Source organism: Chrysochloris asiatica, unplaced genomic scaffold (genome assembly GCF_000296735.1).
Source record: "Chrysochloris asiatica unplaced genomic scaffold, ChrAsi1.0 scaffold00034, whole genome shotgun sequence".
Classification (NCBI taxonomy): Eukaryota; Metazoa; Chordata; class Mammalia; order Afrosoricida; family Chrysochloridae; genus Chrysochloris; species Chrysochloris asiatica.
Window position 1 is genome coordinate 3,794,742 of NW_006408552.1, and position 18,217 is coordinate 3,812,958.

Sequence of the window (18,217 nt, forward strand, 5' to 3'; positions counted from 1 at the left end):
TTTTCCAGTTCTGCCAGCACCATCTGTTGAAAAGACTATCACCTCCCCATGTGAGATATTTAGGTGTTTTGTCAAAAATCAGTTGGCTGTATGTAGAAGCGTTAATTTCTGGATTCTCAACTCTGTTTCATTGATCTATGTATCTTTCATTGTACGCTAATTTGCTTTTTACAAGGAAATGTTTGCCAACACTTGGTATGTTATTGTTGTTGTTAAATACCATCGAGTTGGTTCAGACCCCTAGTGACCCTATATAGGGTTTCTGAGGAGCAGTTGGTGAGCTTGAACTGCCAACCTTGTGGTTCAAACTGGCTTTGCAGTCCAGCACTTTCACCCACAGCACCACACCAGGACTCCTAGAAGAAACATATTTGATGACAAACTCGTAAGTGCTCATTGGACTAGCTTTTATATTTGTATATGTTTGGGCTTTTCCTTAACATCAAAAATACGTTTTGACCCAGTCATCTCACTCCCAGGAATTAAGAAGCGCCAATCAGTAACTATGGAGTCCTGGGGTAGCACTGTGGGCTAATGTGCTAGACTGCAAAGTTGTTTGAACCACAAGGTCAGTGGTTCAAGCTCACCAGCTGCTCCTTGGAAACCTTGAACAGGGTTGCTATGGGTCGGAACTGACTCGATGGCACTAAACAACAATCAATTAGAGTCTATATATAAAAGTTTTTAATAAAACATACTTCACAGTGGCAAAAAGCTAGAAATAACTTGATTGCCCACCAATACAGGAATGTCTATATAAATCTCATCCACCCACACCTTGGAATATGATGTTGTCTTTTTTAAAAAGAATGAACTAGAATTTTATCAGTCCTCTTGGAGAATTTGCCATGAGATATTTTTGAGTGAGAAAATCATATGTAGAAAAGTCTGTGAAAAACACTTGCAGTTTTTTAGAACAGTGATAAAATTAACTCCTTCAGTGGTTAAGTATTTGTGTATATTGTGTATACAGATACACTTAACTTGCTCAGTTGCCATCTAGCAGACTGAAAATTGAAAGACATTTGAAAGCCTTGTAGTGCGGTCCCACCCTGATGCAATCTTAGGAAACTCTTACAGTTAAGTCAAAATTGACTTGAGGACAGCTCATTTTGGTACATCTGTATATGTGTGTATGTTGTTGTTGTTAAGTGTCCTTGCATCTATTACGACTCATAGTGACCTCCAAGGAGGAGCGGCTGGTGAATTTGAACTGCTGATTTTATGATTCAAACTGACCTTGTGGTCCAGTGCATTAACCCACAGTGCCACACCAGTACTCCTATGTGTGTATGTTGTTGTTTTTAAATGCCATCAAGTTGGTTCTGACCAACAGCGACCTTGTATAGACTTTCCGAGGAGCAGCTGGTGAGCTTGAACCACCGACCTTGCAGTTCAAATTGACTTCGCAGTCCAGCACATTAACCCGCAGCACCATACCAGGACTCTGTGTGTGTATAGGATTTGTGTATACTTTGTTCACATGAGTGTAGGGTAGGATTTCTGTATATATGTATGTGTTTTTGTTAAGTGCCATCAACTTGGCGCCAACCCAAAACAACCCTGTGTAGGGTTTCCAAGGAGCAGCTGGTGAGTTTGAACCACTGACCTAGTGGTTCAAACCAACCTACAGTCTACTGCTTTATCCCACAGCACCACACCAGGACTTGTGTATGTGTATAGTATGTTCATGTGAGTGGAAGATACGGTATTCTAGAGTATGTTCGTGTGCGTGGATGGTAGGGTATTTTATAGTATGTTCACGTGAGTGGAGGATAGGGTATTGTATAGGATGTGTATAATTTATTCACGTGACTGGAAGGGAAACAAGTAAAACAGAAAGAGCCTACGCTTAAACAAGAACCTACACAATAGGGTTCCGTTTATGACTTCTAATTATATGTATATGTGTTTTGCTAAATTAAAAAGAGAGTTACGATTTTTTAAACAACCAGAAAGAAATGATATTTTTAATATCCTCTTCTGTCATTAAAGAAATAAAAGGGAATGTGACTAGGAGTTGAAAAATGTCCACAAGGAGAAAACTATGGAGCTGAGCGTCGCCCCTGCAGGCCTGGACCAGCCAGGGGAGGCTCTGGAAGGGTCTAAGCTTTGAGAAGGGGTGGTTGGATGGTCATGGGCCTGCCGCTCCCTGATCTCAGGGCCTCTTCCTCCTGCTCCCCGAGAAATAATGTTTCCCTGGGGGATGAGAAACATCTCTTTGTGCCGGCTTTAATTGCCGTGTTGTTGTGCTGAGTGAATGAATAGCAGGCTAGCAGGCGGATGCAGCAGCTGGGCACAGCCAATGCCAGCTGGCTGGGAGAGCTGCCCACCTCTGCCCCCCAGCTGGGGACCCACACAGGGGCCAGCTTGCAGTGGGGTAGGGGTGGGTGTCGTGAGAGAGAGGACTCATTGGAGGGAGGAAAGAGAGGGGTGGGGCATCTGAGAAGGTCTGGAGCCACTTTCAGAAGCTTATTCACCTCCCTCTGTGTCCCCCTCCCCTCCCTCTTGTTTTTCAGACTGTCAGCATCAATAAGGCCATTAACATGCAGGAAGTGGCTGTGAAGGAAAAACACGCCAGAAATATCCTTTTGGATGTTGCTTGGAAGACCAACCCTGAGTGGGGTCAAATAGTGTAGGCTGAAATCAGGGCGGGGCTTCCTCACACACCTCCAGGAAGGGGAACCCCACAAGGACCAGATGGCAGCAGGCACTTGGGGAGCATGGGTCTCAAAGACAGCAGCACTGTTAGGGGGGGAGGACCTGAAGAGGCTGACTCCCCAGTCCTTTCAGCTCCCCAAAGATCCCAAGCTTTCAGAACGGCATCACTTGAAGTGACTTTGCTTTGAATTGTTTCCTTGGAGCATGGGTGAGGTCTTCAACTGTGTTATTAAAGCTCTCCAGGCCCCATTGGGTGAAATTGACCCTTCCCTTGGAGGAGTGTTTGTCGTCCCCTTTTCTGAGCAATAGTGGCCGTGATTGATCTTATGCCGACTGTAGAGGCTCAAAGATGGAAGTAAGATCTGCTTGTGTGAGCAGGTTCAACTGATGTCAGAGCGGGAAAAAACAAAAACTTCAAAATGGAATAGGGAAACAGGTAACTTGGAAGCTCTTCACCAAGCCCAAACTACCAAAGAGGCAGCTCCCATGATGGGTGAAGGGCAGAAGTCCAGGCAACAACTTGGGCATTTGCCCTTGGGTCCAGGAGCTGAAGGCGGCTTCCAGGGGGACTGACTAGTTGTCTATGTGTGCTGCGGCCAAGCGGGGTGGAGTCTGGGCTTTGGTCTGGCAATGGGGAAGTCCCTGTTCCTTGGACTCCCCATTTAGTCAGATCTGAGCCACTTGTCCTTCCAGCCTCAGTCCTAGGAGGAGACCCTTACCGTTATGTGACCAAGGAAAACGCAGCACTGCCTAGCATGGTACCTGGGACGTGGTAGGCACCTGGCAATATTTGCTGATGGAATAGCCACCTGGGCTGCTCTAGAGCTGACAGCAACTTGTCTTGAATGGGAAGATGTTTGACTGGAATTAGAAAGGGCTTTTCTGTAGGGTAGAGGCCATAGAACCATCTGAGCTAACCAGCCTAGCTAGACCTTGCCCCCGCCCCCAAGATGGCAGAGTTCCCTTGCCTTGATACCCATGTCCTGATTCCAAAAGCCTTCATCATATTGATATTCTCCACCTTCCAAGTTCTTGTGACCTGTCTGATGTAAAATATGGAGTAAGAGCAGTCTTTGTCACAGGCCAGCGTGTTCTCCTGGGTGGAGGACTGACACAGAGAAGACCATACCTGCCACTGTCATATCCTGAGGCAATGGAAGAGATGTTAGTGTGCACCTGCTCTGGCTCTGGCTTCCGGCTAGACAGACGACACACAGATAAAGCAACTCTCAGGAGCCCTGGTGATGGCATCTGCTAAAGCGCTCAGGTGCTAACCAAAAGATCAAGTTCGAATCCGCAGGAGAGAAGACCTGGCCATGTGCTTGTGTAAGGACAGCAGCCTGGGAAACTTCTAGGCTGTTCTACTCTGTCCTACTGGGCTGCTGAGTTGGAATTGACTCTTTTGGCACACCACCATGATAACCTGATGCAGTCGTCCCAGGAGACATCAGGGCATAAGGGGGTAGAAGCTGCCCATCTCTCCCCCATGCTGCCTTCCGCCTGATGGGGCTGTGTTTGAGGTGAAGTCATAGAATGTTCCAGAAATAGCTCCCAAACCAAAAGTGGATCTGGGGTTCCACACCCCCAAATCTGTGCCGTAGCCCATCCCTAATCTCAGTGCAAGTGGCAGCTTAGAAAAGGAACTTTCTGATACTCTCCAGTGCCCCTCTGTTTGGAAGCCACACAACTTGTGTACATTTCTCACCTGAGGCATGTCTCTCTGCCAGAAATGTTACTGTTGTTAAGTGCTGTCATATACAACTCACAGAGACTCTCTATAGGGTTTCTAAGGCTGTACGTCTTTGCAAGAACAGAAAGCTTCATCTTTCTCCCACAGAGTGGCTGGTGGGCTCAAACTGTCGACCTTAGGGTTTGCAATCCAGTGCTTATCTTACAGAACTACTGTGCTCCATTCTGCTGTAAATGGTACTGTGTTTCCCTGAGCTTTGTCAAAGAGGCCTAAAGTTCTAGGTAGAGAACTGTACTTATGGTTGATGGTGCCCAATTACCAGGTCTGTATGGCCTGTTTACACAATTAGAAAAGAAATGTGGAAATCCTCTCCTCCCAAAGTACAAGGCAGCTCAGAATTACAGAGCTCTAGGATGCTAAAAAGGAGCTCTGGTAGCGTAGTGGTTACGAATCGGACTGCGAACCTCAAGGTCAGCAGTTCGAAACTACCAGCTGCTCTGCAGGAGAAAGATGAGGCTTTCTGCTCCCATAAAGATTTACAGCCTCGGAAACCCTGTACTAAACAGAAAGTCACGCCAGGCCAGATGAGAACTTACATGATGTGCTGCTCTCATGTAGCTGACAGTTCTTGGCTGGAAGGTATGTTTTGAATTGGATCTCAGGAGGCAGTGGCCCCAGAATTCCACATACAGGAGATTCAAGCTGTTGGGAGATAGAGGCACTCTGAAAATAACGTGTAGTAATGTCGAGTTTAGGGGAAGGACATTTTAAACAAAGACTCCTGCTTTCCAGGCAAGAGCGGAGCCGATTCGATGGAGAGAAGTTAGAGGCCAGGGTGAAGGATCCTCAACTGGAGCTGGGGCTCTTGATGAAAAGCCAGAGCTTTTAGAAACATGTATTGGAGAGAACTTGGGAAACTGTTCTTTGTAATTTAAACGCTGTTGTTAGTGCCAGCGAATCAGTTCTGACTCATAGCGAGCCTTAAGAGGGTTATGAGGAGCAGCTGGTGGGTTGGAACCTCCGACCTTGCAGTTAGCAGTCCAACGTTGATCCTCCAGAGTCACACCACGACGCCATTAAAACGTTAACTATGATTATTCCCCACGGACCTCATCACACATCCAACACACCCACAAGAAGAACACAGTCTTGCCTACAGACCAGCGCATTTGGGCAAATGAGAAAGAGACACCCCTCTGCCCTTTAGGACAGGTCCATCTGTGAGGAAATTGTCTAGCAAAATGGATTTTATTAGAAATAGCCCATTTATCCGCCCCAAATTACCAAAGTCCATCTACAGATCTGCGGTGTCCGGGCAGTGAATGGTGTCCCTCCCGAGGCAGTACTCTGGTACCTTGCATGACGGCCAGCCTTGCAGGCTGGAGCCGCAGAACTGACTGCCCGGGTCCAGAACCCAAGTCTGTCTTTTCCATGACCTTCTCTCACCATGCATACTGGGCACCCACCACGAGAAAGGAGCGCAGACTTTCTGGACTGTTGTCAACCGACTGCCTCTCTCTAGCAATGCTGTGCTCTGCTGGAAGTTTTGCCACGTGTTCCACAAACTCCTCCGAGACGGACACCCAAACGTGAGTACTTCGGACTGCCATGGGAGGCACCTGGGAAAGTGTTCTGACCTGAGCCACACAGGGTTCTCTCCACTCCCACCCTGAGAGGGGGTAGCTGCCCCTTTCTCCTGGCCTCTTAGTTGCCAATTAGACATGGGTGCATTTCTTTTCAGTAACCGCCTCTGCTCCCCACCCAGGCCCATCCTTGACTGCTGCTCTCTGTCCCCCTTCTTCTGTTTTCTTATAGCCTGTTCTCTTCCCCCTCCAGGTCCTGAAGGACTCTCTGAGATACAAAAATGAATTGAGTGATATGAGCAGGATGTGGGTGAGTTTGGAGATGCGATCTGTTCCTACTCTTCTTCCCCAATGGCCGCAAAACCAGAACAAATTCATCTCTTCTAACTTACTCGGGTTTCTCCCATGACAAGCAAAATACTACTGTGGTAGCCATAGTCTTCCTGGGGCCCGTGGAAGCTGTAGAGAGGTACCAGAGCCTGAGGTCTCCTGTCTAGAGAATTTCATGTCACAGCTCTCCCCAGGCTATGGGATACCCCCCCCCCCCACATACACACACAATGACTTTGTCCCAGTTTCTACTTCTTTCCCTCCCACTGTCCCATGGAAATCACAGTACACTGAGAATTAGCATACCTAATTCTTAATGGACTCCTGGTATGGCGCCCTAGGATAAACACTAGACTATGAAACACAAGGTTGGCAGTTTAAACCCACCAGCTGCTCCTTGGAAATGCTATACAGGGTCGCTGTGAGTCACAACCTACTCGCTAGCACTTACCAACAACAACATATTCCTAATGGGATAAGGGAGGAGATATGTGGAAATATCAGAATCAATTGAAAAAAAAAGTGTTTTTATTCACACACCAAAATCTTAGATTTTGATATCCCAGAGTATGTATGTGATGGAATGGGTTAGAATATCTTTGGATGATTCTAATAGTCCGCTTTGCCCTGGTAGTGGTAGTGATATGCTGTGGAGTTGGTTCTATTCATAGCAAGCCTGCATAGGGTTTCCAAGGCTGTAAATCTTTAGAGAAGCAGAAAGCCTCATCCTTCTCCTATGGAGCGGCTAATAGTTTTGAACCTTGAGGTCAGCAGCCCAACTCATAACCACTACACTACCAGAGCTCCTCTACTTTGCTTTACTAATTGACAACTACTCCTTTAGCCCATTTTCCCCAGTTACTAACTCTGCCTGGGCTCACAGAATGTGACTGATTATGTATAATCCACCCATTGTAGCTAAGGAAACAACCGACCCAGAGAGAGAGACAATTTAACTTGCCCAGAGGCACACAGCTGTATACCAGCACAAAACTGAGAGTGTCCTCAAATCTCCCAACTGCATGTTAGTAATCTCTTATATCCCTATAACATAAAAGTTATATCTTTTTTTTCCTTTCTTTTTGTTAGAATTATACCAGTGTACTTTTTTTCCCAGCCTTTTAAACTTTTATATATTCTTATTTTTAGAAATAACACTTGTAAATTCCATTAAGATGGATTTTTTTTTAATGTTTTATTGTGAATTATATGATAGTTTACATGAGAGAACCTCAGTTCCATATTCATTCCATCGTATAAGGATGGATTTTTTTAAATGATAGCAGATAGATGGATGATGTCTTTTAGCTGGGTTTTTAGTCCATTTACATTTATTATAACATGGATGTATATCTCCCATCTAATTTTTTGCTTTTTATTTTTATTTGTTTATTTGTTTATTTTTCCCATCTGTTCTGTTTCTTTTTCTCTCATTCCTTGCCTTCTTGCAGATTACTTTTTCCCCCCTTTCCATTTCTTCCCTATTATTAATTGGAAGGTGGAACTTTTCTGAAACCTCTTATTTTTTAATAATTTTTACAGGCCCTGCAAAAATTTCAAAATGCACACTTATCAAGATCTAAAATTTACATTTCATTTGTTTTCTGTATAGCACAAAATTCTAGGCTATTAGAGCCCAATTCCCTCCCTCTCATTTATTTGTTTTTATTGTTATAGGATTTATTTTTGGTTATTTTCTTTTTAAATACTGTTAAGATGCTATTTCCAGGAGCTCTGGTAGCGTAGTGGTTACGAATCGGGCTGCAAACCTTAAGGTCAGCGGTTCGAAACTACCATCTGCTCCGCGGGAGAAAGATGAGCCTTTCTACTCCCGTAAAGATTTACACCCTCGGAAACCCTATACAGGGTCGCTATGGGTCGGAACCGACTCGATGGCACTTAACAACAACAACAACAAGATGCTATTTCAGTTGTTTTATTCTGTACTTTTTATTTTTTCTTAGATCTTTCTATCTGCCTGAATTATTTCCATTAGAACTTTTGTTAGTGAAAATTGGTTAGGAACAAACACCTTGTCTGAAAATGTAACCCTTGTCCTTGGAAGATATCTTCTCTGGGTTTGGAATTCTAGAGTGAATTATTTTTTTATTAGCACATGCAAGGTTTTTTTGTTATTTTAAAGCTTTTATTGTGAATTAAGTGATAGTTTTACATGGGAGAACTTCGGTTTTGCACTCATCATATCATATTTCGTTTCATTGCAATGATTACAATCTCCTCCATGCATCACCATTCAACAGGTATTTCATACTGCATTTCACTCACTTCCTGTTCCATTGTTTACATGAAGTCAGCTGTCAGCTTCATTGTTGCTCCTTTGAAGCTAATGTGGTTTTTCCCTCTAGCCATTTTTTTTTTTTAATGTTTTACTATGAATTATGTGATAGCTTACATGGGAGAACATTAGTGTTACATTCATCCTGTTGTATATTGTTTCATTGCCATAGTTACAATCCCCTCCATGCATCATCAACCAACCAAAGGGTATACCCTGCAAGCCTGAACCCCGGTCCGCAGCACATAGCCCCTCTCCCTCTCTGGGTCTATAGTCCCCAGCCGCTCCATCTCCCCCACGTCATCATCTCTGCCATCTCTGGCATCACTGGTTCTCTGGATAGGGTCCCGCACTTTGTTCTTCTCCCTTGATGGTCCCAGGGACCTCCTCTCCTGGACTGCAAAGTCAATCACTCCCCTCCTTTTGCTACAAAACATCTGCCTTTACATTTCCAACCCTCACAATCAGTCCTGATAACAATTATTCACTATTGTACCACAAGAGACCTATCCCCATCTCTTTTCATCAGCCCCACACAGACAGATTGGATACTACTCAGTGGAGGTTCCACCTTCCTCCGCACCCTCTGGATCTAGGTTCGCTCTTGAAAGCTTGTAAGCCAGTCACTTCTTGCCTTTGTAACCCCCCCATTTTGGGTAGCCAATGTCCAAGTTGCCCTTCCCTGTCTACTCAGTGTACGGAGGGCGTGAGAATGATCCTCACTATAAAGACTTGTTCCCTCTTTTGAGCTGCTGCATCCATAGGTGTAGGTCAAGTTCATCAAGTGGTATTAGATTACTCTTTTTCTTCTTCTTCTTTCTTCTAGTTGAGCTCTGATCATCCAGTCATTGAAGCCAAGTCAAGTGGGTATTATCTGCAAGTGTAGGTGTTCATGTGCATGTGCCCTCTCTTCTTATCAGCTGGACGCTCCACTCTCCACTCTAATCCTTTTTGGCTATGTCACTGACTCTGGGCCCAAAAGTCCCCAGGTCTTGCCACATTACTGGACAACCAGGTCTCCACCCGGGTTCACAGGAGTCTATTGAACGTTGCAGGGCTTAGCTCACAGCTTCATTCCTGTTCTTCCTCACTTCTCATTATTGGTGACAAACGTAGTCACCAATCAGAGCACATGTCTGTTCGTGTATTCCCATTGAATCTTAGTCTTGGAAGGGGGTTTGCCCTGAGGGGACCCAACCACTTGATTGGGTGTCTTGATGTCTCCGGGGCAAGCAACTTGCTTGTTCTTGTAGTAATCAGTTGGACTACCATTATTGTTTTGTATTTTTCCTGTTGGTCTTTCTTTAAAGAAGTATCTTCTGTTCTAGCTGCTCCAGGCTGGTCTGCTTGTTCTTTCAAGTGGAAATTTCCCACCTCAGAAGATTCTGGATGGGGTTCACGATTCCACTTATGGTCTTATGTAATGCAGAGGCTCCACAGGAAGCCTCCTTCACTGGGCATCATTGCCCTATTTTAGGTATTCCAATCAGTTATATACAGAAAGACTTACAAGCTTTCTATGGTGATATTTCTGCCTATTCCTTTCTCTCTCCTTCAAGTGTCTATTTTATAATGGTATGCCAGGGAAACCAAGATTCAAAATATAGTCAAGCATCTTAACATTATTTCCTCCCTTTTGCCTGTTCCAACCATGTCTCAATCCCTGTATCCCAGAGCCTTGTTGTTCCAAGGTTGTGCATACATCATTATTTACCTCTGTCTCACTTAGCCCATGCAAACCTGTCTAATTGTTTTCCCATCCGCCTTGTTCTTCCATTCCCCTTTCCCTTCTTGCGTATTGTCCACCTCCCTAGCACTCAAACTATCCTGTGTCTATTCCCTGCCCTGTGCTCCAACTTCCCCTCCCTCCCCTCATCTCACCCCCCCACATCCCGGTAACCAGCAAAGAAATGTGCCTCCCCTTTAGTATGGGTTCTTTTTCTTAGTCTTTTACAGTAGTGGTCCTATGCAGTATTTCTACTTTAGTGACTGACTAATTTCACTCAACATAATGTCCTCAAGGTTCATCCATGTTATGTGGTGGCATGCAGCTTCCTTGTTCTTCTTCAAGGTAGGATCTATTGTGTGTATGTACCACAGTTTGTTTATCCATTCTTCAGTTGATGGGCACTTTGGCTGTCTCCATCTTTTTGCTGTTATAACTAGTGCTGTTGTGAACATTGGTGTGCATATATCTTCTGCTGCTATGAACTTTGGTGTGCATATATCTTCTGCTGCTATGAACATTGGTGTGCATGTATCTTCTCATGTTGTGTCCTCTAGCCAATTTTAAAATGCTGTTGTTAAGTATCATCAAGACTCACAACAACCCTGTATAAGGTTTCCAAGGAGCAGCTAGCTGATGGGTTTGAACTGCTGATCTTGTGGTTTGAAGTCCAGTGCTGATCCTACAGTGCTACACCAGGATGTGCTGAAGTGTGTTTCAGTTCTCTAGTCCTTTTGTAACAGAAACACCATAAATGGATAGGCTATAGCAAACAGAAATGTATTCTCTCGAAGTCTAGAAAACTAGAAATCCAAATCCAGAGCCCAGCTCTAGGGGAAAGTTCTCTCTTTCTGCTACCTCTGGGGAAGGTCTTATCTCCTTTCATCTTCTGTAGACCCAGCATTCCTTGCGTCTTGGCATCAGTCTTCCCCTGGATCTAGGAATTTCACAGTGCAGGGACCCCAGGTCAAAAGGATGTAGTCCTCTCTGCCCTTTTATCTTTGCAAGATAAAAGATGTTGCAGATCACACCCCAGGGAAGTTCCTTTTTCTGCAGTGAGATTGAGCATGTCATATCCCACCCTTAATCCTTTTACTGGTTTATTACCTCAGATCACATCATGGCTGAGAATCACTTAACTGCCATGTTACATCATTGTGTAGCTGTCAGAACAGCTGAGAACCATGACCCAGCTAGACTGATGCATATATGGGGGGGCGGGGGGACCACAGTTCAGTACATGAAAGTGTAAATTATTTGGGATTCTTTGAGTTTCTTACATCTGTGGATTATTATCCTTCATCAGTTCTGAAAACTTTCCATTATCTCTTCACATATTGCCTTTGCTCCCTTCTGCCTTCTCCTTCTGAGGTTTTGATAGTTGTTGATAAGTGCCGTCGAGTCAGTTCCAACCCATAGTGACCCTGTATAGGGTTTTCGAGGAGCGACTGGTGAGCTTGAACCACTGACCTTCTGGTTCAACCAACTTTGCAGTCTGTCTAACCAACAGCGCACTACATTTGATTAGAAGTCTGTTAAACTTGCTCATTTTATTTTCTATCTCACTGTATTCCCCATATCTCTAAACTGCCATTTCATTTTTCTACCTATTTACATCTATAATTCTAAATAAGTCTTCAGAAAACTCATCTACTTTCATTTCATTTGTTCTTTGGTAGTTGGTGGCTATGTACTGTGGAGTCAGTTCCAACTCATAGCAACCCTGTATAGGGTTTCCGAGGCTATAAATATTTATGGGAGCAGAAAACCTCATCTTTCTCCCACGTAATGGCTGGTAGTTTCGAACTGCTGACCATGAGGGTTAGCAGACTGACTCATAACCACTATGCTACCAGAGTCTAATCTCTTGTTAAGCATCTCCAGACAGATTTCAGTTTTACCTAACGTAGTGTCATGCTGTAGGAGAAGCGCTGGACTGCAAGGTCAATTTGAACAGCAGGGTTGGCAGTTCAGACTCACCAGCCCCTCCTGGGAAACCCCATACAGTGTCACTATGATGGCATTTAAATTTAAAAATAAGTTTCATTTCTTGGACTTCCTTTTTTTTTTAATAAACCTTTTATTGTGAATCGATCAGATAGATCATCAGTTTTACATTCGACATTTCATTCACATTTTGTTTCATCTCACTGACTGTAATCCCCTCAATGTAACATCACTGATCCCACTTCCTCGCTGCCTTTCTTGTTTATATCCTTCCTATGTAACTAGTTTTTATGGAACTTTCTTTGTCCTTCAGTAAATGCTGCCCTTTTGATCCGAATGGTTGACTACTGTAAGACATGCTTAGTGTCTCCGTCATAGATCCATTGTTTAGCTGAAACTTGAGCCCACAGGGTTCTGATCCAACCCTGAAGAGTGACTTAGGACCATAGTCCCAAGGGTTCCACCAGTCTCTATGCAACCAGTAAGCCTAATCCTTTTTATGATTTTGAGTTTTGTTTCACATTTTCTCCCCACTGTACCCAGGACCTTCTAATGTGAGTCCTTTCAGAGCAGTTGGTAGAAGAAGCCAGACACCATCTAGTTCTGGTCTCAGAGTCACAGAGACAGACATTCACGTGGTCCATCAGGCTATTGGACTAATTGTTTGAACTTCTACTTTCGTTTCAGTCTGCTCATCATCCATTATATATTTTTGTGTCTTTCTTCTTTAGACATATTAAACTTCGTAGTCATTTTGTACATCACTATTTATAATTCTATGATCTAAAGTCCTGGTGTAGCGCTGTGGGGTAGTGTACTGGTATGCAAGGTCGGTGGTTCAGATTCACCATTCACTCTTCAGAAACGTCATCCAGGATTCCTATGAGTTGAAGTCAACTCGACAGCAATCAACAACAACAACAAATGTCCTTATATCTGATTCTGCCATCTGTTGTTTTTGGAGAATTTTGCTCATGTTCTGTTTCCTTTTGGTGCTTCATTATTTTTACTGTGAGTTGCTGAGCTTCCCTAAAATTTCATTGGTGGAAATCTTTGAAGTCTCTAATGATAGCAAGTCCCTCTAGAGAGAATTAACGTATGTTTCCACTGAGACAACTCTCAATTAAATTCTGTGAATTCTGGGATGCAGGACTGGCTCACGAGTCTAATTCTCAGGGTAATTTCCCCCCTTCCCTCTGCTCACAACAGTGGCTTGGTACTGCAGGTTTTCTCCGTAGTCCTCAGGAATGAGCCTGGCATTTGCATTAAGAAGCCAGTCCTGGGACTCTTGCTTTTGATTCCTTGTCTTGGGCAGGTCAGACTCCTGCCTCCTGTTTACCACCTGCCCTTCCCCTCCCTACCCCACCCCAGTATTCTATTTACCTCTCTTGAGTTACTCATTTGTGAGGACTCCTTATTTTCTTGCTAGCTTCTTAATGCCTTCAATAATAAGGTTTTCATACTTGACCTAATATTTTTAGTGCTTTTCAGTGGGAAGGTACCTAGCCTTCCTTGTTCCATAATGACATTCCTATCGGTCTCTTCTGCTGTGTAGTTGTGTCTCATCAGTGTGACAAGTTTTGGAAGTTAGGAGTCACCTTTTACATCTTTCATCTAGGTGCCTTTTTCTCTTAATTATACTATGAGTTGATCTTGAGACTATCTTCCCTTCTTGTTCTACTTTTTGATGTTTTCCAGTTTTTCTACAACGGGCAAGTATTACATAAAATCAATATGAGAATTGTTCAGAGAAAATGAATAAACCGAGATGCCACTCATCTCCGGCACGTGTGTCTTTGCCGCCTTCCTCTGCATGCTCACCTCCCTTTGAAGCCCTCTGCGGCATGTTTGCAGCGGCGCTTCTTGACTTGACTCCCAATGGTTAGATGGTGTCGATGCTCTTAAAATATAAAAGGCAAAACTCACATGGGAACTACAGCTCTGCCGCTGAAGGGTTCTTTCTGCCCCCATTTCTCTCCTTTTTAAAATATCTGTGAGTTAACAGCATTACTTTGCTAGTTCTAACCTCTTCTCAGGGACCCAGGACAGGCCAACATAAGGGCCTGAATTTTTAATATTTTAGCTTCTTTCAGTCTTTGAGGTGTTTCCTCCCCTGTGTTTAGATGTTGTTGTTAAGTGCCATCACTTTGGTTCCAACCCATAACAACCCTGTGTAGGGTTTCCAAAGAGCAACTGGTGGGTTTGAATGGCTGACCTTGTGGTTCACAGCCACACCAGGGCGCTGTGCTTAGATAGATAGAGAAGAAAAGAATAGGCCTTGGCTAGCCTGTCATTGCTAAGAGTGGGAGACTCAAAATTCTTAAATAAGAAAACTTACCCAGAATTGTTCCTGAGGAATTGTCATGTTTGTAAACAAGAACATACTATAAAAATGTTCCTTGAAATAATAATCTATAATTGCAAATATTTGCCAACAAGTAAGATACATGGTAGTAGGGAATTGGTTTCATAAAGTATGGTGGTTGTTGTATATTGTTAAGTGCTTCTGAGATGGTTCCAGCTTATAGCATCCCTGTATAGGGTTTCCGAGGAACAGGCGGTGAGTTTGAACTGCCAACCTTGCAGTTCAAGGCAACCTTGCTTTATCCTACAGAGTCCACGAGGCAGTCACTAAAATTAATGATACAGAACAGCATTTAAAGAAAGTGCAGTGGGGAATCTGAAGGCAGTCCTGCATCTACATGAAGGGAAGAGAAGGTGGACAAAAAATTCCGAGGAATATAAGAGACCTAAATCCTCAAACTCATGGCAGGAAGGCAATAGATAGTATCAAAAGCTGGTAATTCAAGAAAATAGTGGTGCCGGAGAAAACTGTCTGAGGAAATAAAACAAGAAGAGGTTCAAAATGTTTGTTTCTGTAATAAGATTTTTTAAAACCTGGAGAAGAAAGAAAAGTAAACAGAAATTGATGATGCATTAAGTGAAAAACAAACAAACAAAAAAACCAAGTTGGTCCCATTTTGTATTTATAAATACAAGGAAGGTTGCCCTAAAATGTTAACCTTTATTATTTCTAGAAACTAGATTAAGGGTGAACCTTGTGTGTATATGTATGTGCGCTTTTATAGATTTTCCAAATTTTCAACAGTGAGCATTTGTTCTTTTCATAATCATGAAAAATAAATTCCAATTCTAACTATAAGTCTTTCAACCCCAAAATTCTTAGCGTTGACCCAATGCTTTCTTTCCTTTTTTGAAAGGGACACCTGAGTGAGGGGTATGGGCAGCTCAGTAGCGTCTACCTCAAACTGCTGAGAACGAAGATGGAATACCACACCAAAGTGAGTCTTTCTGGACAACTGTGCCTTCACCCTCTCCTCCCCAACCCCCCACACCGTTCTCCTCAGTCCCGCAGCATCTCCGTGGGCTTCACTGCCAGGTCCTTCAGGTAATAACACAGCCTAGGCCCCTCCAGGACTGTGAGGTTCCAGCTGTGTGAGAGGAAAACATTGATAGGGGAACCACAGTGAGGCCCTTGAGGTTTGACAAAGGGACAAGGACTGGGGCCCATGTCACTTTCACTTTTGTGCCCCTCATTTTGCAAATAGAGGCACCATATCCGTTCATTGGCTTTTTTTTTTTTTAAGTTTTTTTTGTGAATTAAGTGATAGTTTACATGGGAGAACATTGGTTTTGCACTCATTATTTCATTGCAATGGTTACAATCCCCGCCATGAATCATCATTCAACAGTATTTGCTTCTATTCCTTCTAGTTTTTTTTTTTTTTTGAGAGGGGCGATGTACACAGAAACACTCAGGAATATATAATCATTTAAACAACCAAAGGGCACATTCTGCAAGCCTGTCGCCTGGCCACCAGCACACAGCCTTTCTCTCTCCAGAGTCTAGAGTCCTCAGCTGCTCCCTCTCTCCATGTCCTCATCTCTGCCTCCATCTCTGGTGTCGCTGCTTCTCTGGATAGGGTCCTGCATTCCGCTCATGCTCTTCTCCCTTGATGGTCCTAGGGTCCTCAATCGCCTTTTGAAAATGTTGTAGGAAGCACTGCTTTTACTGTTCACCATTATCAAAAACAATTCCTTCACAATTATATCATGAGTTCCCAGCCCAGAATCATCTGTTAATCCTACATCATTTTAGTCAGTCTTTCTTATACACACCTCATGCATGTTTTTTGTGGGTGTTTTTTGCCAACATTAGCAAGTAAGTAAAAATGGTCTCGTATTTAGGAATTGAGAGATTTGTTGGGGAGAGAAGTCGTACATGGTTTTCGTAACTATGTAATAAATCATGCAATACCAAAGAAATAACACACCGTGTACTAGAGATGTTCTGAAATTGTTGAGCGTTGTGGTATCAGAGGTGAAAAATGAAGGAAGTAGACTTTCGGTGGGGTGTTTGAGGACAAGTGGGTGGTGGGGAAGAAGAATGATTTGTTGGGGAGAGAAAACGGCCTGAATTGGAGAGCTGGCAGTGGAAATGGAGAAAGGAATAGATTTAAGAAGAAATAATGCGATATGTATATTCTGTGTATCTGAAGAATCTACGTGAGAAAGATAGCTTTGGTTCAGTAGTGATACATGCCACTGTATTGAATGCTGTTTAAAATCTTTATTTTATTGAGGTGAAATTCACCAAAATGAAATTAACCATATTAAAAGTGTTATACAGCCATCACCTCGGTCTTGTTCCAAACGTCTCCATCCTTCCTAAAGGAACCCCTCACCCATTAGTCATTCCTCACTCCCTCTTCCTCACAGCCTGCGGCTACCACTAATCTACTTTCTGTTTCTATGCATTGTAATGAAATGTGCAAAGACCTGGAGTTAGGAAACCCTAAGGGAAGAACATGGTCAGTATTTCACAACCTGAAAGAACTGAAGAAAAAGAATCAAGCCTCAAGTTTTAGGGGGAAAATAATGAACAATGCAGGAAGCATCAAAAGACAATGGGAGGTCAAGAAGCAAGAACTTGAATGGAACATGGGACCCTATCCAGAGAAGCAGCGACACCAGAGACGGAGGCAGAGATGAGGATGTGGAGAGAGAGAGCAGCTGAGAGCTCTAGACTCATGGAAAGAGAAAGACTGTGTGTGTGCTGGCGGCCAGGAGGCAGGCTTGCAGAATGTGCCCTGTGGTTGTTTAAACAAGTGTATATATTCCTGAGTGTTTTTGTGTACACCAAACAAAAACAAAGCATGAATAGAGGCAAAAACTATTAACCGATGGTACACGGAGGGGATTGTAATCATTGTAGTGAAACTATGATTGATTGAGTTCAAAACTGATGTTCTGCCACGTAAACTATCACTCAATTCACAATAAAAGCTTTATAAATTTTTTTATTTTTAAAAACGATAGAAGGAATACGAAGAGTCACTGCACTCAAAAGAATTAGTTAACATTCAGCCACTTCAAGAAAAAGCATATACTCAAGAACCAATGGTATTGAAGGAGGAAGTCCCAGATGCTCTGAAAGCATTGGCAATAAAGCAAGGCTCTAGGAAATGATGGAATATCAATCGAAATCTTTCAATAAACTGATGCAGCTTGGAGGGGCTCACTTGTCTAGGCCAAAAAATTGGAAAGACAGCTGTTTGGCTAACTGATTGGAATAGATCCAGATTTGTGCCCATTCCAAAGAAAGGTGACGCAACAGAACGTGGAAATCATTGAATAATATTAATAATATCACAGGCAAGTAAAATTTTACTGAAGATGATTCAAAAACGGTTGCATCAACAAGGATTGGAGGGAGACTCATTAACAACCTGCAATATGCAGATGACACAACCTTACTCATTGGAAGCAAATAGGACTCAAAATACTTACTGATGAAGATCAAAGAATGCGGTCTTCAGTATGGATTGCTTCTCAATGTAAAGAAAATAAAGATCCTCACAACTGAACCAATACATAACATCACAATAAACAGAGAGAAGACTAGAGTTGTCTAAGACTTGATTTTGTTTGGATCCACAGTCAGTGCAACATATTGCAAATGA

The 18,217-nt window shown here is 43.2% G+C and overlaps 1 protein-coding gene across 2 annotated transcripts in view; it reads left to right on the forward strand.

Moving 5' to 3' along the window:
• The window catches only part of HIP1 (huntingtin interacting protein 1), a 217,424-nt gene that overhangs the window by 136,609 nt on the left and 62,598 nt on the right, over positions 1 to 18,217 (forward strand). For both annotated transcript variants that reach the window (XM_006859687.1, XM_006859688.1), the window contains exons 2-5: positions 2,520 to 2,583; positions 5,798 to 5,940; positions 6,188 to 6,244; positions 15,455 to 15,535. In XM_006859687.1, coding sequence (XP_006859749.1) covers positions 2,520 to 2,583; positions 5,798 to 5,940; positions 6,188 to 6,244; positions 15,455 to 15,535 — 345 coding nt within the window. The remainder of the gene's footprint in view (positions 1 to 2,519; positions 2,584 to 5,797; positions 5,941 to 6,187; positions 6,245 to 15,454; positions 15,536 to 18,217) is intronic.